Raw genomic sequence first — 27,383 nt, 5'->3', positions numbered from 1 at the left:
TTACTGCAGGGGTTTTGTTTTTCTTTTCTTTTCCTTTGTTTTTTTCATGTATAGACATAGGGCTGTTGAGACCACTCAGGGGAAATAATTTGCTTTTTTGAGCTGACAATCTGCATTCAGTCCTCAGAATGGCTAATAGAGGGAGAGAACAAAAACATTAAAAGCTGTCCTCTGTACTTCACAGGAGCGCCACAGTATGTACACACAACCCCCTCAACAGACACAGTATTAATAGTAAATAGATACAGTTTTTAAACTTAAAATGTATAGCTAGACTTCATCAGATATTAATAAGGCCTAAGCTCCTTTTAATGCTCTGGGACTGCTGTATGCCATTATAGCCTTTGGAGGCCAGGCAGACAAATGACTGCGCTTGTCTGAGTGACTATACTATGCAAGCTGGCAAGGTGTTGGCTGTTGGCCCCTGGTGTCCCTGGAAGAATTTAGCACACTGAATTTCTATGTGTTGAGGCTGGCTTCAGACTTACTGTGTAGCTCCAAGTGACTTTGACCTTGTCATTCTCCTGCCTCCACCATGCAACTACTGGGCTTACAGGAATGCACCACCTTACCTGACTCTTCAATTTCTACATTCTTGATGGGGGTGGGGTTTTTTTAGACAAGGTCTCACTGTGTAATTCAAGGCTAGCCTGGGTTTTACAGTGTAGACCAGGCTGGCCTTAAACTCACAGAGATCTGGTGCCTCTGCCTCACAATTGTAATTGACATTACAAGGAGTGTATAACCATTCCCAGCTCAATTTCTAGATTCTCCGTTTTTCTGGACATTCTTGGAATTAAACCAAGGGCCTCGTGTGTAACTAGTACCCTACCCATGAATGATACCTCCAGCTCAATTTCTAGATTCTTCATGGCAGTCGCTCTTTAGTGGGTCATCAACGTTTGCTGTCAAGACAGTACACATACAAGGAGTCATTTCATCCATGCCCAACTCCCAGAAGTCATTTCAACCCTGTAGCCCAAAGGAGATGGGGTGGTATCCTTTGGTAATGGCAGGTTTGAAGAGTAATTGTGAAAAACGTGAGTTGAGGTTGCTTTCTTCTAAAAATTTTTAAACAGGGTGGAAGTCCCTGAAACAAAGAAGATTATATTTTATCCTCAGTAATAAGAAAAACAAGACAAAGTAAACGAGAAAAACAACATCTATTGGAATTCAACTGAACTACCCTTTGGACCAAGAATCCAAATGGGGCACCTTTGATTCTGTAGTGTGACTGATCTTCGCCACCGCCACCGTGGGAAACAGAACTCCCTGGAATGCTGAGGCATGGGTAAGTGTAACCAGAATGGCAACAATAAAGATACAATGGAATCACCATGTGATTTCCTCCCCCTACTTGCTTCCCACTAAAGGCATCTTCCTTGTGGTGAATTCTTTGATGATACAGATTTTGGAGACACAGCCTAGATTTATAGCCCAGGCTGCCCTTGAACTCAGGATCCTCTTGACTCAACCTCTTGAGTGCTGGGATTTCAGGTATGTGTCACCATGCCTGGCTTCAGAATATTTTGTTCTCTCTCTCTCTCTCTCTCTCTCTCTCTCTCTCTCTCTCTCTCTCAAAGATGTATGTATTTATTTTATTTATATGAGTACACTGTAGTTGTCTTCAGACACACACCAGAAGAGGGCATTAGATCCCATTACAGATGGTTGTGAGCCACCATGTGGTTGCTGGGAATTGAACTCAGGACCTTCAGAAGAGCAGTCAGTGCTCTTAACTGCTGAGCTTTCCAGTCCCTTGTTTTCTCCTTTTAAACATGAGTCAACTAGTTAAATAACTAAATATAAGAAAAATTGCCACCACCACCCCCAAAAAAGTGATGAGAGTATGAGGGAAACCCTCAGAAGGGAAGCACAGAGGGTTCTTGTCTGTGTATCAACTCTGTCTCTTAACTTTAAAAAGGGGTGGTGGTGGAGGAGGGATGGGGGTGATGGTGTGCACCTTAGTCCCAGTACTTGGGAGGAAGGTAGACAGATCTCTGTGAGTTCCAGGCTAGCCAAGGTTATATAGTGAGACCCTGTCTCAAAAACAAAGCAAGCAAACGAACTTATGAGAGGGTCTGGAGAAACAGCCCAGGGGTTAAGGACACTGTGGAGGTTTGAATGACATATCACCATGAGTGTGTATTTGAACACTTGGTGTCTGGTTGGTGGCGTGGAGGTGACAGAACTTTTAGGACATGAAGGTCTGCTGGAGGAAGTATATCACTGGGGGCAGGGTTAAGCGTTTATAGCACCAAGTCCCCTCCCCCAAGTCCCTGCTAGCTATCCCTTGGCTCCTATGTAGGGTTGAGATATAATCTACATGCTACTATGTCTTCCCCAACATCAGATATACAGATCTTAGGATCTGTAAACCAAAATAAAGCCTTCCTTCTATCAGCTGCTCTCGGTCGTGATGTTTTACCTTGGCAGCTGTGATACAAAGTAGCACTGATTGATACAAGTAACGGATACAAATCCAGCTGTTCCTGTGGAAGGCCCCAGAGTTCAGTTCCCAGCACCCACCTCAGGGGGCTCACAACCACCTCTAACCCCAGCTCCAAGGGATCCTCTGCAGGCACCTGCACATCCGCTCATAAACACACTGAGACACTTTAAAAGAGGAGGGGGAGGAACTTACTAGGGAGCCAGGCACGGTAGGGCAAGACTATACAAAATCCCAGGGTTCAGAAGATGGGAATAGGAGACTCAGGAATTCAAGATGATCCTCGACTACCTAGTAAATTCAAGGACAGCCTAGACTGTATAAGACCCTGTCTCAAAACAGAAGCAAATGAACAGCAGAGACACTTACTAAAATGATGCAGTAGAGCTCCAATACATACAATTTCACCCATAGATGGGGGTACCTTGGCCAATAAGCTTCGTTCGAAGGGGGGTAGTTGACGAAATTCCTCCAGCAGTAGCAATACTCTAAAGAAACACAGCATTTGGCTTATTTGATGAATACAGCGCTAAATGACTTAAAATGACCTGGGCATAGTGGCTCATGCCTGCAGTCCAAGCTTTTCAGATGTCTGAAGCAGGGACACTGCAAATTCAAGGCCAGCCTGCGGTAGATGACAAATCCAGGGTAGCCACTTATCGACCCTGCCTCAAATAAAAACTCAAGAGAGCAGAGATGTAGTTCAGTAGTAAAGAGCTTGTCTCCTGAGTATGCTTAGCAGGTACAGGCTTTGGCTTCAGTTCCCAGTAGCAACAACCACAGAGCATGCGCTCTACGTAAAGGCTCTATTTGCTGCTAGAGGTGGTCTCACTCCATAAAATGAAGTCAAGGTGACCGGGAGGTGGAGGTAACTAGAGTAGAAGAGGTTGTTATTATTGTTCAGCCTTCCCTTGCTGGGAAGGTCCTTCCTCCCTCACTTTATGTTGGACTTTCGCCTCTGGGATTCCATCCCAGCATCACCAGCTTGTGTTGTCTGCCCCCTTTACCACTACCACTCACTCAGGAGCGTTCTGTTTTTACCTTGCTCTGTCATGATCTGGATAGTCACACCACTGCTAATAAGGTCCCTGAGTCCTTGGCGGTTTCGCTGATCTGTGTGATGATAAAGCCGTGCTATGTAAATAAACAGAGTTACATAGGGGTGTCGGCTCAGAAATTCTGTAATGGCCCTGGAGCACTCCCCGCAGGGACTCCAGGACAGGAACCAGGTAATGGAGCATCTGGTGTTCGGACGAAAGTATCTTTCTGTAGTAAATTTTTCTAAGAAGTTGACTTCAACGTGATTGCTGGTGTTTTGGCTCGTGTGTCGCCAGACACTGTGCCTTCCACCCCAGTTGATCTCATACAGCAGACAGGTCTCTTTCCGAAGTTCCCGGGGGTCAAAGAAGACTTCAAACTCGTGGGGCTCAATTCTTCTCCTGGAAACATAAAAAGACTCCCATGCAACCTAAGTAACTTAAAAAATCTTTCCCCTCATGCATATATATGTGTGTGTGTGTATATGTATACATGTGTGTATATGTATATATGTGTGTATATGTATATATGTATATATGTGTGTATATATGTATGTATGTATATATGCATATATATGTGTGTGTGTGATGGGTTCACACGTTTGCATGTATATGTATGTACACAATCACTTGCTCATGAATAAACATATAGAAGCTAAAGGTCAATGTTGGGTGTCTTCTCTGTCATTCTCCACCTTGTTTTTCAAAACAGAGACTCTCAATGAACCTCATTGGCCAATAAGGCTCCTGGAGCCACGTGACTCTGCCTCTACAGTGTAGAGGTTATGGAAACAGGCTACCAGCCTGACTTATATGTAGGTACTGGCAATTCAAAATCCAGTACTTGTGCTTCAACAGTAAGCATTGTATCCGATGAGCCCTCTTCCCAGCCTGTCTGTAAACATTTGATATCCCTGCTTCCACCCAAAGGACTGGAATTACCCGTGTGTGGGAACCCAGGGCTTCATGCATGCTAGCTCCACCAACTGAGCTACCTCTCCACCCTTCTCTTTTAGACATTTATCTTTCAAATTGCCAGGTATAGTGGCACACATAATCTCAGCACTGAGGAGGCTGAGACAGGAGGATGACACATTTGAGAACAGCCTGGGATCTCAGCACTGTACTGAGTGACGATCCCCTTTGCAATGTGATGCCATAAGTGTTTTTAGTCTTAATTGTCCCCCTGGTCCCTGGACTATCACATTATCCACAGAGGATTCCTTCTAGCAGGCACAGAAGTACGCACACAGCATTAGGAAGTCAAAAACAGGCGGGGCTCAGATTCCATGTGAAGCTGTGCTACAGTGTGAGACCGTGACTCAAAAAAACCTGAAAAAAGTGGGAGAAGAATGTAGAGAGAACAGCATGGGAGAAGCTGGAGGGGAGAGACTGGAGGGAAAGCTGGAGAAGAGAAGCTGGAGGGAGAAACTTGGTAGATTTGATCAAAACACATTAAACGCACGTACAGAATTCTCAAACAGCAACATTTTCCAACACTGAACAAAGAAATAGGTCCTATATTCACTTCCCAGCACCCATGTGACAGCTCGTAACCATGTATAACTCCAGTGCCAAGGGATTTCACACCCTCTTCTGACCTCTTCAGGTACTACACACACACACACACACACACACACCCACACACACACGTACACATACAATCACATAGATACAAACACATACACATTAATAATAAAAATAATAAAAATAAATATTTACAGCCTGGTCTATATGTACAGGGCTACAAGGAGAAGGAGGAAGAAAAGGAAGAGAAGAGGAGGAGGAGGAGCAGGAGAAGGAGGAGTAGGAGGAGCAAGAGGAGGAGGAGGAGGGAGAGTTAATTCAGTTAGTCAAGCACCTGGCAAAGGACGGCCCCCACAGGAGGGCAGGACTACATTAAACTATGCCAAAGCGATAGGAGGGGCAATTATTCCTCTAATGAGATTATGTCTTTTCCTTCTGGAATTCCTGTCCCTTGTGCAGTTGCTCCTGAGATGTCAGGAGGTTCTGTTGGGCAAGTCTGCCTTTCTGAGTCCTTTGCTGCTTTGCTCCATAGCAATGAGCATGCTGTGAGTTTGTTCTGGGATGTGGACTGGACCCCCCCACCCCCAGCACCAGAGAAGATGCCTATGGTTACAGTACAGGAGAAGGAGAGGAGAAGTGTTTACGCCCCCTCTCTACCTCAACGCTCAATAGCTTTGTTCTGAGTGGCTGGACTGATTGCTGGAAGGGAAGGGTGACCGTCTTGGCTATTTACCATATACAGCTGCAGCTGGTTTTCAAGGGACACATAACATGGACCCCTGTGGAGCTGGGTTTTGCAAGTGACAAAGTTTTGGGGATTTTCAGAGCTATGGCGCTTGTCAAGGAATTTAAAGTGCTCCAGGCCGGGGGGGGGGGGGGGGGGACACGACAGGGTATTCCTTTAATCCGAAAAGGTAGAGGCTGGAGGAGCTCTGAGTTAGAGGGTAGCCTGGTCTACAGAGTGCCAGGATACCCACAGCTACACATAAAACCCTGTCTGGTAAATCCAAAAATATAATAATAATAATAATAATAATAATAATAATAATGGTGATATTAATAATAAATTAACATTAATTAAGTTTGTTAATTAATATTTATTATATAATTCCATCATTAATAATATTAATTAAATTAGTTAATTGCAGGCAGATTATTAATTATATGTTTATATACAATATTTATATATAATTAATTATTGTTGCTATTATTATTATTAGCTCCTGGAAGTTCTAAAAGTGGACCATGGGAATGACCATCTTCCAAAACACTAGCTGTGCAGTAGGCTTGTTAACACATAAGTTGAGTACCTGGGAAGGAGCCCAGTTCTAACAAAGGGTGAAGGGCAGAGTTCACTGCTCCTCCACTCCTTCCTTGGCTTCAAAGGCTCTCCAGTCGCTGCATTTTGTTTATAGTACTAATAAAATTATTGTAAATGTATTTAATCCTGACTCAGGAAGATTTCGGTTTTCTTCTCTTCTGACTTTTCTTTCAGATGAGGTTGGAGCCTAAGCATGCTCTCACGAGTGTGGTAGGCTTGGCTCTTTCTCTCCAGCTCCCCCCCACAACCTGTGGCTGCTTGTCCATCCTGTGGCTGACCTCCAGGCTGACTTAAATCACATAACTTTTCTCTTTCTCTTTTTTTTTTTCTGAGCCCATCTTAAATTTCTTTTACTAACAAGACTAAGAACCTCAAGATGAGACTCAGATTCCCCCATTAACATATGGTGACTCTGGAAGGACTCCCCAAAATTTCCACTAATGTTGTGAAGTTGTCCTTTCCCAGAACTATGGAGTTTGATGGATTAAGCCTATGTTTCTCGTTTTGGCATGTATTGCTGCCTACAAGCTACATAGTACTTCCATCATGGCTTCAGTTATGCTACGGTCTGTTTTTAAACAGAAACAAAAAAGTCATAGAAGCTAAACCCAATCACAGGAATTATAGAAATTAAGCCGAGGAAGCAAAGAGAGAGATGAAGAATGGTAGGGAACCTAGTGAAAAACACACACACACACACAACCCAAACCTGTAGATCCCAGCTCCACTATGACTGGAACCATGTGGAGTCAGAACCCAGAGTGAGAACAAAACTGGCTCAGCAGTTAAAGGCTGCTCCTGCCGAGGACCTGGGTTCAGTTCCCAGAACCCCGATGGAGGCTCATAACCATCTGTAACTCCAGATCCCCAGGATCAGACATCCTCTCCTGACCTCACCCAGCACTTGGCATTCACATGGTGCATGCACACAGACTTACATGCAAGCAAAACATGGAAAAGATGGAAAGGTCTGCTAAAGTCATTTCTAAGTGATCTATAAAAATCCAATTTTTCAGGGACCACCAAATTAATCCTTTTCAGAAAGAGCCTTCAACAAAAGGCAGCAGACAAGGGCTTTAAAATACAGGTGGGAAAGCACAGAATTATCAGGACTTAATCCTTAGTCCCAATCCTTCAGAACTAACACAGGACATGCCAGGCTGACTTGGCACAGAGATTCGTGTTCCCTTGAGAACGGCACATCAAAAAAACCGGACTCTTTAGGTTTGAAAGCCCCTACTGGAGCCTTTGGGGACCAGGAAAAAGCAAATGTGCCCACAGGTGATGGATAGTGAGCTTCTTGAAAAATGGTCTGAGGAAATGGACTTAAGCCTTTAAACTCAGCTCTGGCTTCTAGGGCAGCTTGACAGAAGATAAATAGGTATAGATAGATAGATAGATAGATAGATAGATAGATAGATACATACATACATACATACATACATACATACATACATACATACATACATATATTCACACATACATCATACATAATACATAGAAATATACATAGGTAGATAGATAGATACATAGATAGATACATATGTACATAGGTACATTCATACATACATACATACATACATACATACACAGCTCTTCCAGGACTTTCCATAAACCTTTGAAGAAGAGCATGGCAGAGAGTGGGCAGAGTCTGGAGAGATGCTCTGGACCAGGCGCACAGTGGTTAGTTAGTAAAGCATTGGCACTTCGGGCATTGATTCACACTAGAGTGAGATTTGTGTGGAAGTGACATGGGGACTCCTAATGCAAGGACCAGGCTCTGAGCCCTCTTTTAAAACTTTTTCCACCAATCTCGTTCACACAAGGTACTTCCTGTTTGCTTTATTAAGTGGGCCGTAGTGTAGCTGGTTTCTAAGCTGCAAAACAAAATAAATTTAGCAGTAATGATGTATCTGCTTACACTGTTATTTTTCTTAAAGAGAAAGAAACAAAAAAAACAAACCCTCAACAGATTCTTAAAATGCACAATAGCGCAGGGCGGTGGTGGTGCACGCCTTTAATCCCAGCACTCGGGAGGCAGAGGCAGGCGGATTTCTGAGTTCAAGGCCAGCCTGGTCTACAAAGTGAGTTCCAAAACAGCCAGGGCTACACAGAGAAACCCTGTCTCGAAAAAAAACCAAAAACAAACAAACAAACAAGCAAGCAAACAAAAAACAAAACAAAAACAAAAATGCATAATCGCAGATTTAGAAAGGAAAGGAAAAGGTTAAAACATGCTCCTGTTTACTTCTGTGCAATTGTGTGTCACCAGGAAACAATTTTCCACATGACAGAGGCACGATGGCATACATGTCTCAGCAGCATGTCTCATTCCCTAAAGACGCTGAGAGAGAGAGAGAGAGAGAGAGAGAGAGAGAGAGAGAGAGAGAGAGAGAGAGAGAGAGAGAGAGAGAGAGAGAGAGATGTGGGGCTCACTGCCCAGTGCTTGCTCAGGAGCACTGTAAGAGACCACTCTGACTGGAGCTTGGGACTTTCGGCTCAGCACACCTGAGCATGCCTGTCAAAGCCAGATATCCAGAATAACTTTCATGTAGAAAGCATTAATTTAAAATGATGTGGAGCTAGGTGTAGTGGTGCACACCTTTAATCCCAGCACTCAGGAGGCAGAGGCTGGCAGATCTCTGTGAGTTTGGGGCCAGCATGATCTACAGAGAATGTTCCAGGACAGCCAGGATTACCATGTCTTGAAAAAAAATAAGCCAAATTTTAAAAGTATGTAAAAAGCAAATAAGCAAATAAAGTCATGCATACATACAATGTGTGTGTGTGTGTGTCTGTGTGTGTGTGTGTCTGTGTGTGTGTGTGTGTGGTAATGTTTTAAATTCTCTAGTTTTCTTTTTACAGTGGTCTAAATATTCTCAGTTCTCCTCACTACTGGCTGAGGTCCTTTTGGAAAGAAGAGACAGAGCTTTGAGAAGTCTCTCCAGATCCCACTATTGACCAGGGCCAGGAAGTCAGAAGTCAAAGCAGAGGCCAGGTATGTCTCCAGTGCGATGCTGCTGAACGCTGTAGTTTCTGTGGCATTGGATCCAAGAACTGACATGCCTGTAGCCTTTGATCAGAACCACATCCTTAGACAAGCCACAAAAGAATTTTTATATGACCCTGAGTACATATGTGTATAAAATGTATAGTCTAACATTTACATAATGGAGAAATGTATTTTAAAATAATTTTGGAATATATACATGTGTGTATATTATTTTATCATTTAATAAAGACAAAAGCAAATTTGCATGCTGTAACCCTGTAATTCTTTGTTGTTTGTTTATTTTAACATTTTAAAACTTTAGTTATATATGAGTGTTCTGTCTGCATGACAGAAGACAGCATTATATCCCATCATAGATATTTCTGGGAATTGAACTCAGGACCTCTGGAAGAACAGCTGGTACTCTTAACCCCTGAGCCATCTCTCCAGCCCCCTAGTCCTGTGACTCTTAAATGTCCATTTCTGTGTGATTGAATTGGGTGGTCCCATTCCTGTCTTACCTCAGAGTGGGATCAACAGCTACAGGGCCTGAAAACCAAGAGATGATTTTGTCAAATAACACTTAATAACATTGAGCTGCCATGAAATCATGTTCTACTCTCCCAAGTCTACAAATCATATGGAAAAATGAATGTAGAAGCCAGCACAGTGGGGCACGGCTCCATCCCAGCATACTAGACTCTCTGGCATGAGGAAACTCAAGTTCAAGTTCTGCCTAGGCTATACTTTTGAGATCTGACCTCAAAAAAACTGTTTTAATCTAAATCTAATGGGAAGATGACTTCTCAAAGGATCTGAGGGGTACAATTTGGAAACTACCAAATGTAGATTATACATATCTTATTCCTGAATCTCATTCTACATGTTAGCTGTTTCTAATTCGGTGATGGCTGGGTGCACTTTAGCCTACTGCAATCATATCCTATTTTCTCCTCTATTTTTTTAAAGTTTGTTTTGAGGTAATGTACAAGCTAGACATACCGTATCCAGGATTAGAGTCTGTTTCCAGGCTTAGTTTTCTAAAAAGCCAGAGAGACCCTCAGTCCATACAGGCTACATCTCCTTTCTTACAGCCATAATGATAGGGATGATGAATAATACTTTATAACTTTAAACCTTCTTCAGAATTCTATAAAACTTGGATTCACATCTTGCTTTTAAAACAAACCAATGTTGGGCTGGTGAGATGGCTCAATGGGTAAGAACACTAACTGCTCTTCCAAAGGTCCTGAGTTCAAATCCCAGCAACCACATGGTGGCTCACAACCGCCTGTAATGAGATCTGACACCCTCTTCTGGTGCATCCGAAGACAGCTACAGTGTACTTAGATAAAATAATAAATAAATCTTTAAAAAACAACAACAAACAAACCAATGTCTAATTTCCCAGGTGTTTATACTTCCAGGCTACAGACACAGAACAATTCACAGTTGTTAACAGTGATGACAAGACGGGTTGCAGTTAAGATGGGGTGTCCCCTACAGTGATAGTGGTCAGTAGGCTATTTGCCACACTCTTCCTTTTCTGTCATTACTTGTTTATAAAATGTCTCCTGTGCTGCATCCTGTATATGCTCCAGTTTTTCCAGAGCCAGAGATTTTAAGGATAAAAGTAGAGTTTCCATAGCATCACCGTGGTTACATCTTCCACAGACAGCTGTTGATCTGGAAGAATTTCCCAAAACATGGACCTCACTCCTGCCATATGTAAACTCCGACGCCTGGTGCTTTTGCTCCTGACAATTTTGATCCTTTTCTTGTAGCTTTTAGCATCTCATTTGTTGGCATCTGTCTCCTTGACCCAAGCATGCAGAAGGAAAGGTGCATTCTTTCCCGAATGGCTTCACAATTGCCTGGGCTTCTGTTTGTTTGTATCCAGCCCCATAGCAATTAACTAGCAGGCAAATGTGTCCAGAGCACTATTTCAGTCATATCTCTGTGCTTCAGATACTTTCAAGGTCATTCTCAGCTACATAGCGTGTTCGAGGCCAGCCTGGGCTGCATGAGACCTTGTCTCAACAATAAATAATAAATAATAAATAAAAATTTCAAAAGTCTCTAACAGGGCAGTGGTGGTGCACGCCTTTAATTCCAGCACTTGGGAGGCAAGAGGCAGGCAAATTTCTGAAGTCAAGGCCAGCCTGGTCTACGGAGTGAGCTCCAGGACAGCCAGGGATACACTGAGAAACCCTGTCTCGGAAAAAAAAAAAAATTCTCTAACGATTTGAACTCTACCACCACCACCAATAATAATAACAACAATTTTAGGAGTTGGATCCAATCCCACCTTATCTGAAATCATCTTCTTCCAAAGCTAGGCATGTTTTCCATCCTGTAATTTTTCTATAATCCACCTCTTAAATGCTGGGATGACAGGCATGTGCCACCCAGTCTGTCGTATATGGTGCTGGAAATGGAACCCAGGAATCCTGCACTTGAGTCAACTTTATACCAACTGAGCTATATCACCCAGGCTGTTTATTTAAGAGTAGGATCTCATATTATAGCCTAATCTGCTCTGAAACTTATTATGTTGCCCAAGACAGCTTCAAATTCCTGTTCCAGCCTCTAGACTACTTAGATAACAGATGGAAATAACCATACCTGACTAACATTAATTAATCATTGACTAGTCAGTCAACTAGCATATAGACCATTATTGCTATTTCTGTTTTATCTTCATTAGTGGTTTCAAGTTATAGTTTTACTGTTTTTTAGTGAGGGATAGGGCTGGGCAGGACTGAGAAATTGAACATACTAAGCAAGCTCCCTACCACTGAGCTATATCTTTTCTCGTCTTACTTAAAGCTTTTTAAATTGTCTGTGTATGTGTGTTGTGTTGTGTTGTATGTACGTATGTATATATGTATGTATATGTGATGTGTGTGTGGGGGGGTGTGTTCATGTGTTCAGGTACCTGTGGAGGTCAGAGGAGGACATTGGAACCCTTGGAGCTGAGGTTTCAGGCCATTGTGAGCAGCCTCATGTAGATGTGGGAAGTCTCAAGTCTCTTGACTGCTTAGCCATCCCTCCAGCTCTCCCGCCTTTTCTAAGGAAGGGTCTTGCTAAGTTACCTAACTTGAACTTACCTAATAGCCCACAAAGACCTTCAACTTGTAATTCTCCTGCCTCAGCCTCCCAAGTAGCTAGAATTACAGGCCTATGTCACCAGATCCAACTAACTTAATTTTTTTATTGCCATGAAATCAACATTGACTTAGCGTTACTTGTCAAAATCATTAGGAGGTATAAATACTTCCTTGGAGTAGTAATTCATCTTATGAACAATATTAATTATTATTATTTATAGTAGGAAAGCTGAAAAGCACCCAGGGACCCAAGCATAAGCAGGTCAGACCCACATACACCTGATGCACTATTCAAGACCACAGACCCAAGCTAAGCGTGGGAGCAGGCGTTTGTATTCTGAGACACTTAAGGGTTTAAATGAAGCAGGAGGATAACCTGGGGCCAGCAGCTAGGGACTGGCCTGGGGTAGCATGATAAACTGTAGAGTAAGAAGCAAAGTAAAGAGGAAGCATCAACTCAATGCCTTGCTAGAACCCGGCATCCCTTTACCTGTCTCGGAGCTCATCTTGCTCTGTCTCTGGACCCCTTCCTCGGGAGCTTATGTTGCTGCGATGGCTTCTGCCAGCTGTGTGCCGGACTTTGTTTCCTCAGGTGTGCCCACAGCCACCTGCAGGGACACGGGGTGACTCATTCCTGAGCGTCAGTAGCAACTTGAGATCTGTACTATGTAAATGAAGAAGGAAGTGGCATCTGGATATTTGTCCTCCCCGGAGAAAACCTACAGAGCCATCAATGCTGCACAATAGATCATTGATGACATTAAACTCCAAAGTTCTCTTAGGTGACATCGACATTTAGAAAGCTTTCTCCTCCCTTCAGGCTCAAGTAAGAGTGGGAGGAAGCCAGTACAGAGTCGGAGAGAATGAAGCTGTTCCCTATAACTAAAATGTCCTCAGTGTGACCCGGTGAGAATATTATGGGTTTTACCTGGTACTCCCTCCCATTTGCCCTTTGCTCCATATGTCTATTGGAAAAAGGAGGGGCAGCTTAAGATGCAAAAGCAGGACCTTGGCCTTTGAGTCAGATAACTACTGTGCACTTCTGGTGCTCTCTTCCTCTTGTAGGGAAGGTTAGCTATATGACTAAGTCTAATCTCCAATTTTAAACAATGTTAATATGCTATACTTCTCTAGAGCAATTCTCTGTTGCCAGAACTTCCGGTCAAGTTCAGGCTAGTCATCCCTCAGATTTGAGATCATTCTCTCCAAGTCTAGGTCTCCCACTAGGGTCTTCTCCCTAGATTCTGTTACTGTAATTAAGACCAAGACTGAACACAACTTGGTGGGGAGACGGGTTATTTGGCTAACATTTCCATGTTACATTCTGTCACTGAGGAAAGTCCAGGCAAGTTCTCAAGCAGGAACCTGAAGGCAAGAACTGAGGCAGAAGCCGTGGAGGGATGCTGCTTACTAGCTTGCTCTCCCTGGCTTGTTCAGCCTGCTTTGTAATATACCCCAGGATCACCTGCTCAGGGGTGGCTTTCTTAGGTCTGTCCACCCTATGGCTTGAAGGCCAGTGAGGATGACCTCCACACAGACACCCTTGGCAGTCTTGGCCCCTGGTGAAACTCGGAAGCAAAAGCATCATAAATGCCCACCCTAAGTTGTAAAAATATCATATGAAGATGGAGATGATCAAGGTTTGTGTTGAAGGCTGTTCAGGAAAAGTTCCTTCCTCCTGGTCAAAAGAATGAAATCTGAGTTCTACCTGGGTGGAGGCCAAACATTCTGGTCTGACTCAAAGATTAGAACATTACATACATTGTCATCTCCTTAAGAGTTAACCCAGCGGGGCCTGTCGATCACCTGGCAAGAACACTCCACACAAGCAAGCTGACTCACTGAAGGCGTGCAGAAGAGGTGTGAGGAATGACCATCACCTTCATGAGCCCCCTGAAGCTGTTCCCCTGATGCAACGGCTTGCAGTCCTTCACTGTGAAGCCTGCCTGCTTTTTCTGAGTTCTAACTCAGAAAACGTAACTTTTTTTTTTCTCTTTCCATCTCTCTGGCCAAAATTCTAATTCTAAGTATACCTTTCTTAATAGTCTGGACATTCTCTCTCTCTCTCTCTCTCTCTCTCTCTCTCTCTCTCTCTCTCTCTCTCCCTCTGTGTGTGTGTGTGTGTGTGTGTGTGTGTGTGTGTGTGTGTGTGTGTGTGTGTGTGTGCGTGACTGTACCTGCTTTCTCGGTCACTAACTCAAAAGTCACAAAAGTCCTGGTTTTCTCCTCTCCTCTCAGCCGGCCCCCTACTCCTGGAAGCTGCCACGATGCATGTTTTTTGCCTGATCTGCAGTTTTCTTTCTAACTCTAATACAGTGGTCCTCATGGGGCTGGGAAGTCAACTCAGTAGTTAAGAGTGCTGACTGCTCTTCCATAGGACTGGAACTCCTAGAGCCCAAGTCAGGTAGCTTGCAACCATGAATAACTCCAGCTCTGGGGCTCTGATGCCCTCTTTTGGTCTCCATGGGTACTGTACATTTGTGCACATACGTACACATAAATAAAAATAGGCCATTTTTTAAAATGGCCTTCGAGCATCCTGAATCTTAGATAGTTGGTTAGTTAGTTAGCTAGTTTGTTTTTTTTAGGACAGAGTCTCTTTAAGTAGTCCTGGCTGTCCTGTAACTCCCTATGTAGATAAGGCTAGCCCCAAATCACAGAGCTCCTCCAGTCTCTACCTGCAAATACTGGGATTAAAGCTGTTTTCCACCACAGCAATCTTATGAATTCTTTAGAAATAAATATATTAACGAGACTAAGAACTCACAACAGGGAACCCTAGCTCCTCTGTAACATTCTCATGCTGTGGGAATATGCCCCGCCACCCAGCTGCTCACAGACTTCCACTTCCTGCTTTCTAATTTAGGAAGTAGGCCGGGAGAGATGGCTCAGGGATTAAGAGGACCTGGGTTCAACTCCCAGGACCCACCAAGGCAGTTCATAATCATGTGTAACTTTATTTCCAGGGGGTTCAATACCCTTTCCTAACCTCCATGGGCACCAGACACACATGCAGTGTACAGACAGACCTATATATTTTTGAAAGAAATAAACAAAGAGTTAACTCTGCAAGCATGACCTCCTCTCATCCTCATCTCTGCACCTGGCAGTTGCTGAGATCACTAGCTTGCCTGCAGTGTAGCTCTTCTCTTAAACTATTAAAATTATCCTTGAGTTTCCTGGTTTGTGTTTTATTAAAATTCTTTTTCTGTCTATAAGACTACTGTGAAAGGGACCCTTGTTTTCTCCGGTGGCGCCATGAATATCATCCACTATATGCTATCTTGGTGATGATTTAAACCCCTCTCTTATTTGGCACATCCTCCATTGTGGGTGCACCAAAATGTATTGTATCCATTGTCTTTAGATTTGAAGTTCACTATGTAGCTTAAGTTAGCATCACATTCTTGCCAATCCTCCTGTCTCAGCCTTGAGTGTTGGGATAATTTGTATGACCCTCTATATTTGGGGGACATTTTTTCTAATACTTGGGCATTGTAAATAATGTTCCAAGAATCGTTCTAACACATCGATCTCTGGATAATTACTCCCTTAGGATAAAGTCCTTGAGAGGGGCTTAAAAGACATTAGTGACTCTTTTTAAAGGTAGAATTCCATCGGTCCCTGGTTAGCCTCCAGCTCTCTCTGTAACCATGATGACCTAGAACTTCTGACCACTCCATTTTCCACCTCTGGATCCCTGGCTTTACAGCTGTGTGCCACCCTGCCTAGTGTATATGATCTTGGAAATGGACCCAGGTCTTTCTGCAGGGTAGGCAAGCACTCTGTCAACGGAGTTATAACACCAGCCCGTGTTCACTATCTTGGCCAGATCTGTGATCTACTCAGGGTCAGATAGGATGATTAGTCAATTTTTAAACACAGTGGATTTTATTGAATATGTTATTGATAAGTAAAATAAGCCAAAAAGGATGACGTGATACTTCAACAGTGGTAGACTGACGTCACTCAGGATAAATAATTACTCATGGCTCATTCTGGAAAATACAGTTTTCCCTGGATTCATGCTTCTCCAGTGTCCTGGGGTACTTCACCCATGCTTCCTGGAATCAGCTTTTCTTTTCATTCCTTTAGGTATCATCTCCTGTTCTGTCGGCAGACAGACACACAGATAGATGGACAGACAGACGGGTAGCTTAGATTGTTTTATCTTATGTGTATGGGTGTTTTGCTTAGGTATGTATATGCATTATATTTTTCCTGGTGCCTGAGAAGGTCAGAAGGCATATGGTGCCCTGAAATTGGAGTTACAGATGACTGTGAACTCCATAAGGTCCTGGAATCTTAACTCAGTCCTCTGTAAGAGCAGTTCTCAACTATCTAGCCCCACCTCTGCTTCTATCATAATGTCAAGAGACTGGGACTGTAGCTCTGCTTAGGTAGAATGCTTGCCTAGCAAGCCCAGAGCTCTGGGTTTGATTCCTGGCACCGGGTGTCTCACAGCAGAGGTACACAGGACTCTATCCCAAAACAAACAATACCCTGAATTTTCAAATTCTGGGAACAGACTGTTGGTCTAGAACAATATGGTCCAAACAAGCTTATGCCTGGACTTACACCTTCAAGCTTGGTCAGATGTTCCTTGCTGCAGCAATATGGCAACAGCAGAGTCAGGAACAGGTGTGTGTTGGTTGGGACTCACACAGTCACACACAACCTTGCAGAAACAAGCAACCAAAGACACATAGATTCACCCGTTTCCAGAGGGACAGTCCCCAGAAAATGACCTACAAGTAAAACGCATCTTTCCTGGCAGGTGATGCCTAGAAATTCAAATCCCTACCATTCATACCATTCACCTTTCTGGGGAACTTAGAATTGCAAGCCAGGGCGACTTGGAGACCCAGAATACTGAGATAGGGTGGGTGGCTGTTTGGTTGTTATTTGTGTGTGTTCGTCGGGGAAGGGAGGTTGACTTTTCTTTCTTGTTTTGTTGTTGTTGTTTGTTTGTGGAATGTTTTTGGTGGTATTGTTTTGTTATTGAGGTTAGTTCTCCATATGTTTTCCACGCTGGCCTCAAACCCCAGGGCTCAGGCAATCCTGCCTCAGCTGTTTGAGTAGCTGTGACCAGCTTGATCATCTTTGTTTTAGCCAGCAGAGGGCAGAGAAATCATACAACTAGCTAAACCAAGCGCCAGCACACACAGCCCTGAAAATCCTCCGGCTCTTTCTGCGTCCTGCCTTTGCTCTCCGACTTTACACTAGGCTGGAACACTTTACACACACTCTCACAGCTTCCTGCATAAAAATCCCCCACGGCCCCGGAATGAAGGCCTGTATCAGGTCCAGTCTCTCCCATTTCTCACCTGGACCCTATCTGTGGTTGCTTCAATAATATTCACCTTTCCACAATAGCTTATGACCATTATTTCTCTGAGAGGCTGAACAATTAACCCTTTAGGTGCCGAAAACTCCCATATCATTTACTATTAATACTTTTTGACTTAAAAAAGAAAAATCTTGACGGGTGTGGTGGTGCATGCCTTTGATCCCAGCACTTGGGAGGCAGAGGCAGATGGATTTCTGAGTTCAAGGCCAGTCTGGTCTACAAAGTGAGTTCCAGGACAGTCAGGGGTATACAGAGAAACTCTGTCTCAAAAAAAAAAAAAAAAACAAAAACAAAAAACAAAAAAAGAAAGAAAGGAAAGAAAAAGAAAAAAAAAGAAAAAAGAAAAATCTTTAAAAAAAAAAATGTTTAGGTCAGGCATGTCATTAATCCCAGCACTGGGAAGGCAGTCTCTCAAGCAAGAAGGTAGGTACGCGTAGTTGGTATAACAAAAGTTATATTTTATGCTGCGTGTCATCACACAAGGGTCATGCCCTTAAGTTCCTAGCTGTGGTCCCTAATCTTATCTCCCCGAGGCTGCTTACCTGTGTGAGGTATCTTAGCTGAAGCTCGGGTTCAGACTCTCTGAGTCAAGGCAAATCAGACAGTAGTCTCTGATTCATGGGTCAGGATGCTGGACACTCTACAGACGCAGGGCAGATGGAAGCGGCTTCTCTCCAGTGTGTCTAGCAGTCCTGGGGAAGTACAGAGTGTTGTATCGTCTTTGCTCTGCTTAGATATGGAGTGCTGCTGATAGAGTTCAAGTCCTGTGTGTGGTTGTCTCGAGTGAGTGATATCACAGGGTTCTGGTTATCACATGCAGCCTTGGGTGTAGTGGTGTTCCTGACTAAGCTATTTTTACATATCTAAATGGCATTTTTTTTTTTTTACTCTGCTCATCACAGAGAGACATGTAGATCTGTGAGTTAGAGGCCAGCCTGATCTACATAGTGAGTTCCAAGACAGCCAGGGCTACTCATAAGACCCTGTCTCAAAAGAAACAACAACAAAAGAAACAACAGCAACAGCAACAGCAACAAATCTTTAATTTTTAAAATTTATGTGTGTGTATACCGTATACACATGCAGGTACTCAAGTGTGTATCCGGCATGCATGTGGATGATTAGAGAACAATTTTAAGGACTCAGTTCTTTCTTTCCATCATGTAAGTCTGAGGGACTGACTTGGGTTATCAGGCTTGGTGGCAAGTGCCTTTGCTCACTGATCGTCTTACCAGCCCTATTTTTTGATTTTTAAGACAGGATCTCATTCTGTACATCAGGCTGGACTTGAATTCATGGTGGTCCTCCTGTCTCAGCCTCCCAAGTGGTTGGGATTACAGATATGAGCCACTGTGCCTGGCTTACTATTTACCTTCTGAGAATTGAAAACAGTAGTTTGTAGCTCAAACAATTTTCATTGTTTTTTGTTCGAGACAGGGGCAAACTCTAAAATTATAACTGGTCTGGAATTTCCATCTGTAGACCAGGCTAGCCTGGAACTCACAGAGATCCACCTGCCTCTGCCTCAAGTGTGCTGGGATTAATGGTGTGCTCCATCAAGACTAGCCTAAAGCAATTATTCTTTTTTTTTTTTTTTTTTTTTTTGGTTTTTCGAGACAGGGTTTCTCTGTATAGCCCTGGCTGTCCTGGAACTCACTCTGTAGACCAGGCTGGCCTCGAACTCAGAAATCCACCTGCCTCTGCCTCCCGAGTGCTGGGATTAAAGGCGTGCGCCACCACGCCCGGCTGCAATTATTCTTAACAATATTTCTCTATGCTCTTTCTCAGAATGACAAATTGTACTGAGATGGGGCAAAGGTAGAAACTAGGGGTGATAAATTTTTGCACACAAGGAATTGTATCTGAGGTTGAGAATGTAGCTCAACTCATAGAATGCCTGCCTAGGATGCATGAAGCCTTGGGCGCTGTCTGTAGCACCATAGAAACTAGACATAGTATTGATCTCTGTAGTATCAGTACATGGCAGATGGAGGGGCAAGGATTATAAATTCAAGATCACCCTTATCTTTATATTAATAGAACTCCAAAGCAAGCCTGAGATACATGAAACACTGTCTCTGGAACAAAGCAAGGGCCATCAGCATGGCACAGTGGGTAATGACAGGTCCAGCCACACCTGATGACATGAGTCCCACCCATTTCCAAGAGAGACCCACTTGTTGGAAGGAATTTGACCCTTGACAGTTGTCCTCTGACCTCTACACACATGTGCACACACACATTAAAAAAACAAACAAACTTAAAAATTCAAAAAAAAAACCCTCTGATTTTTAAATTCAAGGAAAAGAGGGTGTGAAAGCGCATGCAAGGTTCTGAGAGCAGAGCAACAAGGGGGTTGGAGCACAGTACAGTGACGTAGCCGAGACTCGCGGCAGGACTTGCATCCAGCGCTTTATGCTTGCCCCATATCACTGAGATCCAAACCAGGTCCCAAACAGGATCCTCCCTGAAGCCAGTCAGGGTGACAAGACATTGTTGTGGGTTATCAAGCAGAGAAGACTGCTCCAGTGGATTTGGGTTTGAGCCAATAGAAAGATATGAATTTAAGCCAATAGAAAGCCTTTATTAGCCAGCTGGCAAAAATACTGGGTGTTCAGGATCTCAGTGTAGACCAGAGCCTTTCTCAGGCTGAGGTTTTAAGCACAAAACCATGTCCCGGGTTGACATACTTCAGTTAACAAGAACAGTTAGAGAGAAACACAATTACGGAATCCAAAAAGCCAGGTTAGTACACTCAGGGACTTTCCCAGAACTCTGGACTTTGTTCTCACTTTGGCATGTGGCACTGCCTGTGTGCTGAGTTTTAAGGCCTGAATGGCACTTCCACAATAGAATTAGTTGTGCTAAGGTCTGGGGCCTGTCATGACATCACCTGGAATCTAGGAGAGAATGAGGAGTTTCAGGGACATTTGAATAGCCAGAAAAGGAGGGTAGGGCAATCTGGCTAGACCCGGTAGAATGTTGGCCAGATCAGACACAGGATATCAATTCTACCAGAGACTGTAGTCGAATTCCTGCCCAGGACTCTGGACGTCAAAGTAGAAATATCCAATGTTGCTCTGGTCCAATGGGAGTACCAGGACTCAAGAGACCAGCTGTGTGAGTGGTGGCAGGGACTCAAAGAAGCCTGGCCAAAGGAGTGGAGGAGAGAATACTGTCACAGGTAACATTTCTAATCATTTTTTTTCTCTTCCCCGAAGCAACAAAAATAATGATAAAATCAACGGAGCAAGGACATTGACGATGACAGCTGGTTTAAAGCCACATCACCGAGGGCAGATCTTTACAGTCTCATGGTCCAGATTCTCTGCTCATAAATGAAGTACTACTGTGTGCTTGACCATAGAGGAAGTGCTCAACACTGCTTTAAATAGAGAAGAAAATGACCAAGAAGTAAAGGTTTAGGCAGGTGTGGTGGTATGTGCTTGCAGTTCCAGCAATGGGAGCACCAAGGTCTTGTTTGGGTTTTATGGTGTGAGTTCAGCCTGGGCTACATGAGATCCTGTCTCAAAAACTAATTAAAAAAAAAAAAGAGAGAGAGAGAGAGAAGAAAACTCTTGAGCAATCACTAGTGTCCCAGTAGTTATGCCCCACCCCTTGCTTAAAAATAGGGGCTGGAGAAATGGTTCAGGAGCTAAGAGCACTGGCTGCTCTTGCAAAGGATCTAGGTTCCGTTCCCACCACCCACGTGGCAGCTTACAACTGTCTGTAACTCCAGTTACAGGGGATCTGGCCTCTGCATGCTCCTGCACACATGTGGTACACAAACTCAAGCACGCAGACACGCAGAACATAAAATAAATGATAAATAAATCTTTTTAAATTAAATTTTAGCCAGGCATGGTGGCGCACGCCTTTAATCCCAGCATTTGGGAGGCAGAGGCAGGTGGATTTCTGAGTTCGAGGCCAGCCTGGTCTACAGAGTGAGTTCCAGGACAGCCAGAACTGCACAGAGAAACCATGTCTCGAAAAACCAAAAAAATAAAAAATAAATAAATTTTAAAATATGGCCAGCAAGGTGGAGGGGATGAGCGGGTCAAGGCACTTGCTGGCAAGTCTAAAGATTTGAATTCTAGCCCAAGGGCCCATGTAGTGGAAGGAGAGAACCCACAGGGCCCAGGAGGAGGTCAGAGACATCTTTCTGGAATGAGTTCCTTCTTCTACCCCTGGATTCCGAGAACCAAACTCAAGTCACTAGGCCCAGTAGCAATCACCTCTTGCCCACTGAGTATCTTACTAGCCAGTATTGTTGTGGTTTTGGGTTTTTTCCCAGATAGGTACATGTAGCACAGAGTGGCCTGGAGCTCCTGACCCTCTTCTCTACTTCCCAAGTTCTGGTATCACAGGGGTTGGAGGTAGAGAAATACTACCATACCTGGCTCATGATGTCCTCGGAGCTAATATGAAGAATCCAGGAGCAGAACAAATCCACCACGGGCAGTCCTGAGAAGAAGAAAGAACCATTGTCAAGGTCCAAAAAATCCAAAAGCGACCCAAGCAGGAACAAGAGTCCACACAAAGCAAGATCTTTATATGAATTAGGCAGTCAAAACTGACCAATCAGGTACAACAGCAGAGACTCAGGGGATGAGTGAATCTTCATTTTAATAAGTATTTAAGCAGATGGCAAAACTGTATTGTATGCAGACCACTACTGGTCGATCAGGGCCCCAGAACAGACTCCACCAGAGCTGAACTGCAACCCTGAGCCAGAATGTTGCAGGTTTTAAGCTCCAAAACCACAAACATCTCTGCTAAGTCATCCCACCAATCAGGATTTAGGGATATAGGACTTCTCCCTATTCCATCAGTCGAATTTAGGGAAAGAGAACATGTCTTTGTGGCACACTTATCTGATTCTCAGTAGTTGGCTATTCAGGTTGATAGGGAGACTTGCCCGAATTCATGTCTCCACTAGCCAACCAGGATGCCAGCCACCCACATACATCTCTCTTTCTGCCAACCAGGATGCCAGTCTCTGAGGGAAGTCTTGGGAGCTTAAACTTTACTTGGCCCCTATTCAAAATGGAAGTTTTACTCAAAATGGCTTCAGGTTGGCTCCTTCTTATATTCCTTCTCCTAGTGTTTGTATATCCCTTAAGTCCTTGGTTGTCTGTTTCAGCGTGTAAAGGATTGTATTGGGTTCTTAGGACCATGAGCTTAACTGAGATGGGAATCAAGGCCCGATGAGGAGCAGGTAGTAAATATGGCAGTCAGCAAAGGGGCCCAATCAAAGAGGTTCTGGAACCAGTTTCCAGCCTGTCTCCCTTGCTCCTCCCTATCCAATAGGCTTCCACTTCTGGACCACAGTCCAGGTGGAGTCCTTTGTTCCTGTGTCCATTGTCTTGAGACCCCAGGGGTTATTACTAGCATCTGAGAGTCTCTGTCACAGTAAGTTTAAATACCTTAAATGCCATATTCAGCAGCTCTCTGCTAGTACCTCTCAAGCATATCTGAGTTAAACATCTATTTTTAGTTATTTGCTTTAAGTTTTTTTTTTCTTTAAAGATTCATTTATATGAGTATACTGTAGCTGTCTTCAGACACACCAGAAGAGGATATCAGATCCCATTACAGATGGTTGTGAACCACCATGTGGTTGCTGGAAATTGAACTCAGGACCTCTGGAAGAGCAGTCAGTGCTCTTAACCGCTGAGCCATCTCTCCAGCCCTATTTGTTTTAAGTTATATCTTGAAACATAATTTTAAGCCAGTGATTCTCAATTTTTTTTAATGCTATAACACTGTGGTATCCGAGTTCTTCACCAGACTGCCTATGGTCATTGTTTTATTGCATCGTAAGACGGGAATTTTTCAGCCTCTGGTGTTAAGCTGTGACCCTAATTTTTAGTCTTTTATTTATGCATTAATAAAGATCACATACTAATAAAGACATTACAATAAAATATCTGATAAACTTTAAAATGTTTCATACATTTATAAACGAAAACATTTTTAAAGCTGTTTTTAAAATGTCCAGATTTGATTTTTTGTAAAATTCCAAAATTTTCATTAAAGTAGTTTAAAATCTCTCAATTGTGTGTTTTTTGAAAAACAAAGTACCTTTTTAAAGGATGAAGACATGGAGCACAAACCGTAATTCTTAGAAGGCAAAACCAAATTTTAACAGTATAAGCAACTTAGTGTTTTATTATAAAAGGGTTAGTTATTATAAGTTATTATTATAAGTGGGTTATTTTTATGTTACAAAGTTTAGTTGACAGCAAGAAAAGTTCTTGTATAAGAACGCATGGAGATGCAGCTTAAATACCTCTTAGTTTTTTTCTATAAACTTGGTTTTTAAGACAGATCAGAAATTATATAAAAATCTTATTCCAATTTAAAAGTATCTTTGGAGACCCGTTTCCTTGGCTGGCTCATCCCATGTATTGGACAATGGCTCCAACCCTGGGTTACTGGTTTTAAGTTAACTTTTTGGTACAGATACTATAAAATTTTAACCATATCCAACGACTTATGAACCAATGATCTATAACCAATACATACAGAACACAGTACAGTCAGAAGCAGACATGCACTGGCCACATACATTTATACATTCAAAACAGACAAAACTTTCCTTACTTCTTCCTGATCTGATTTCAAGGGAGGAGCGCCTTGCTGTTGCTGCCTGCAGAATCCAACACTCATGGGCACCGTGGTTCTGTAGCGGGAATAGGCACCTACTTCCTGAACACAGAAAGCTTAATAGCTGCTGGTTCCGCTTTTAGAGAAGCTTGAACAGATAGATCAGGAGGCTGGGGTTTGCAGTCAGGCGAGCAGGAGGCCGGGCTTTACCAGCAGGGCGGGACTCTCAGCTGCAGGCAGAGTGCCAGTTTATCAGTTTTTGTTGTTGTTATTATTGTTGTTGTTGTTGTCGTCCCGATTCAGCCGCTTTTCCCCCACCCCCGAAAATCCTTGAGATGGGTAAATACTAAGTCAAGAGGTGAACAGCCAGCAGATGAACTTTGGCCCGTTTTTCCAGATATAAAACACAGAGCAACATTCAAACTAAATGAAACCACAGACACAGACTGACAGAATGGGCAATCCAGCATGCCCAGAACCAGAACCAAATGTCCCCTCAGTGAAAACCAGTGAAAAGGCGGGCCGTCTCCTGTCCTCCTCTGACCCTAGGAGCAGTGCTGCGTCCACTTTCTCCTTTCTTGGGTCCCAGACAGGCTCCACCAGAAACCAGAATACAGGCTCACCTCCGGGAGTCCAGATGACTGAAAAACAGTCCAAGGTGCTGCTAATTCACCTTAAGGGCTCAAGTAGGTTAGCGTTTGGTATCCAAATGTTAGGGTGTAGAAATCTAAAAAATAAGTAAATAAATAAGTCTGCCAAGTTATCCCACAAATTAGGATTTAGGGACAGAAGTCTTCCTTAGGAACTTGTCTTTGTGGTACATTTATCCTGTTCCTATTGTTTGGTTTATTCAACTGTGGTGGGGGACTTGCCTAGCAATCATGTCTCAACTTGCCAGACAGGATGTCAGTTCAACACTGAGGTCTTGGGAACTTAAACTTATTTGACCTCTGTTCAAATGAAAGTTTTATTCAAAATGGCTTCAGTTTGGTTCCTTCTTTTTCTTTCTTTCTTTTTTTTCCCCCCGAGACAGGGTTTCTCTGTAGCCCTGGCTGTCCTGGAACTCATTTTGTAGACCAGGCTGGCCTCGAACTCAGAAATCCGCCTGCCTCTGCCTCCTGAGTGCTGGGATTAAAGGTGTGGGCCACCACACCAATATCCTTTCAACAAGGTTTTTACTATTTTCCTTTCCTTTCCTTTCCTTTCCTTTCCTTTCCTTTCCTTTCCTTTCCTTTCCTTTCCTTTTCTTTTCCTTTCTTTTCTTTTCTTCTTCTTTTCTCCTCCTACTTTTTGAGACAAGATTTCTTTTTGTGGCTCTGGCTGTCTATAACTCTCTATATAGACCAGGCTAGCCTCAACTCAGAGATCCACCTACCTCTGTCTCCCAAGTGCTGGGATTACAGATGTGTAAAAAGAATGATTTTTGAACCAGGCGATAGTGGCGCATGCCTTTAATCCCAGCACATGGGAGGCAGAAGCAGGTGGATCTCTGAGTTCAAGACCAGCATAGCCTACTGAGAGAATTCCAGGATGGCCAGGACTACACAGAGAAACCCTGTCTCACATAAACAAAAAGCCCAGGTGTGTGTGTGTGTGTGTGTGTGTGTACAGAAGAGAGTGTAGGACCCCTCAGAACCAAAGTAAGAGGTGTTTGCAGGACACCAGGCTTGTTACATAGTTGCTGGGTTCTGAACTCCAGTGCACAAAATTTAGCCACAGTCACCTCTTACCTGCTGAGCCTTCTCTCCAGCCTCCCTTTTAATAACTTTGATAGAAAGGTCCTGCTTTGCTTTACTATTGCTGTGTCAAACAAACAAACACAGCCTGGAGAAGAAAGGACTTATTTCATCTTTACACCCCAGAGAACAATTCATCACTGAGAGAAGTCAGAGCAGAAACTTAAAAGAGGAACAGGAAGCAGAAGCTGAAGGGGAGAGGCCACGGAGAAACGCTGAATACTGGCTTCTCCCTCATGGTTGCCTGCTTTTCTTTCTTCTTTTCTTCCTTATTTTATTTTATTTTCGGGTGTGTGTGTGTGTGTGTGTGTGTGTGTGTGTGTGTGTGTGTGTGTGTGAGATGTGATTTACTGGCACTAGAGTACATGGGAGCTGGGAACTGAACTCTGGTTTTCGCAAGAGCACCGCATGCTCTTAACTACTGAGCCATCTCCCTAGTCTCTCAGCCTTCTTCTTATACACCCCAGGTCCACCTGCCCAGGGGTAGCACTGCCCAGAGTGGGCTGGGCCCTCTCACATCAATCAACCATCAATAAGATGTCCTCAGACATAACCCGAATGCCGGTCTGATCGAGGCAATTCCCCATTGAGTCTCCCTGAGACAATAACTCTGGGCTGTGCTAAGCTGTCAGCTCTAGCTAATTCGAAGAAGAAAGAATTGGGCTGGAAAGACAGCTCAGTGGTTAAGAGCAATGGCTGCTCTCCCAGGGTCAGGTCCCAGCACCCACATGGCAGCTCACAACTGTCTGTAACTCCTGTTCCAAGGGATTTGACACCCTGTACAGACATATATATACAGTCAAAACACCAATGCACATAAAATAGAATTATTTCTATATATAATTTTATAATAAATATATTTCTATATATAAATTATATTTTTAAAAAATAGGGGGCTGGAGTGATGGCTCAGAGGTTAAGAGCACTGACTGCTCTTCCAGAGGTCCTTAGTTCAATTCCCAGCAACCACCTGGTAGGTTTAAACCACCTATAATGGGATCTGATGCCCTCTTCTGGTGTGTCTGAAGACAGCTACAATGTACTTATATACAAAAAAATAAATAATTCCTTATAAAAAAGAATAGGAAAGTATCAAACACGTGTACACATAATCCAATATCTATTCAAATGCCCTAACAAAATCTTGCTGTAATAATTCAGTTGAAGTAAATTTATTAAGAAAACCCCAGGAAGCCAGACGGTGGTGGCACATGCCTTTAATCCCAGCACTTGGGAGGCAAAGGCAGGCAGA

The 27,383-nt window shown here is 43.4% G+C and overlaps 1 protein-coding gene and 1 pseudogene across 2 annotated transcripts; both read right to left on the bottom strand.

Annotated features, from left to right (window-relative positions):
* Nucleotides 1–24,723, bottom strand: Apobec1 (apolipoprotein B mRNA editing enzyme catalytic subunit 1). 2 transcript variants are annotated; one of them, XM_085839965.1, is made up of 8 exons: nt 24,393–24,723; nt 22,183–22,250; nt 18,329–18,478; nt 12,927–13,044; nt 9,848–9,875; nt 3,491–3,888; nt 2,819–2,937; nt 1–1,090 (listed from the first exon to the last, which is right to left on the bottom strand). In XM_085839965.1, exons 4-8 carry the CDS (start codon nt 12,940–12,942, stop codon nt 962–964), a joined length of 690 nt encoding a protein of 229 aa, XP_085696091.1. In that variant the 5' UTR covers nt 12,943–13,044; nt 18,329–18,478; nt 22,183–22,250; nt 24,393–24,723; the 3' UTR covers nt 1–961. The 2 variants fall into 2 exon arrangements, with proteins under 2 accessions (XP_085696091.1, XP_085696092.1); XM_085839966.1 differs by lacking the exon at nt 18,329–18,478.
* LOC110297124 (BBSome-interacting protein 1 pseudogene) lies at nt 10,550–11,052 on the bottom strand (annotated as a pseudogene).
* Nucleotides 24,724–27,383: the final 2,660 nt, after the last annotated feature.

The sequence above is a fragment of the Mus caroli genome, unplaced genomic scaffold (genome assembly GCF_978045245.1).
Source record: "Mus caroli unplaced genomic scaffold, Mus_caroli_1 scaffold_7, whole genome shotgun sequence".
In the NCBI taxonomy this organism is placed as follows: Eukaryota; Metazoa; Chordata; class Mammalia; order Rodentia; family Muridae; genus Mus; species Mus caroli.
The sequence above is the reverse complement of the archived record's forward strand: the minus strand, read 5'-3'. Positions and strand labels throughout refer to the sequence as shown.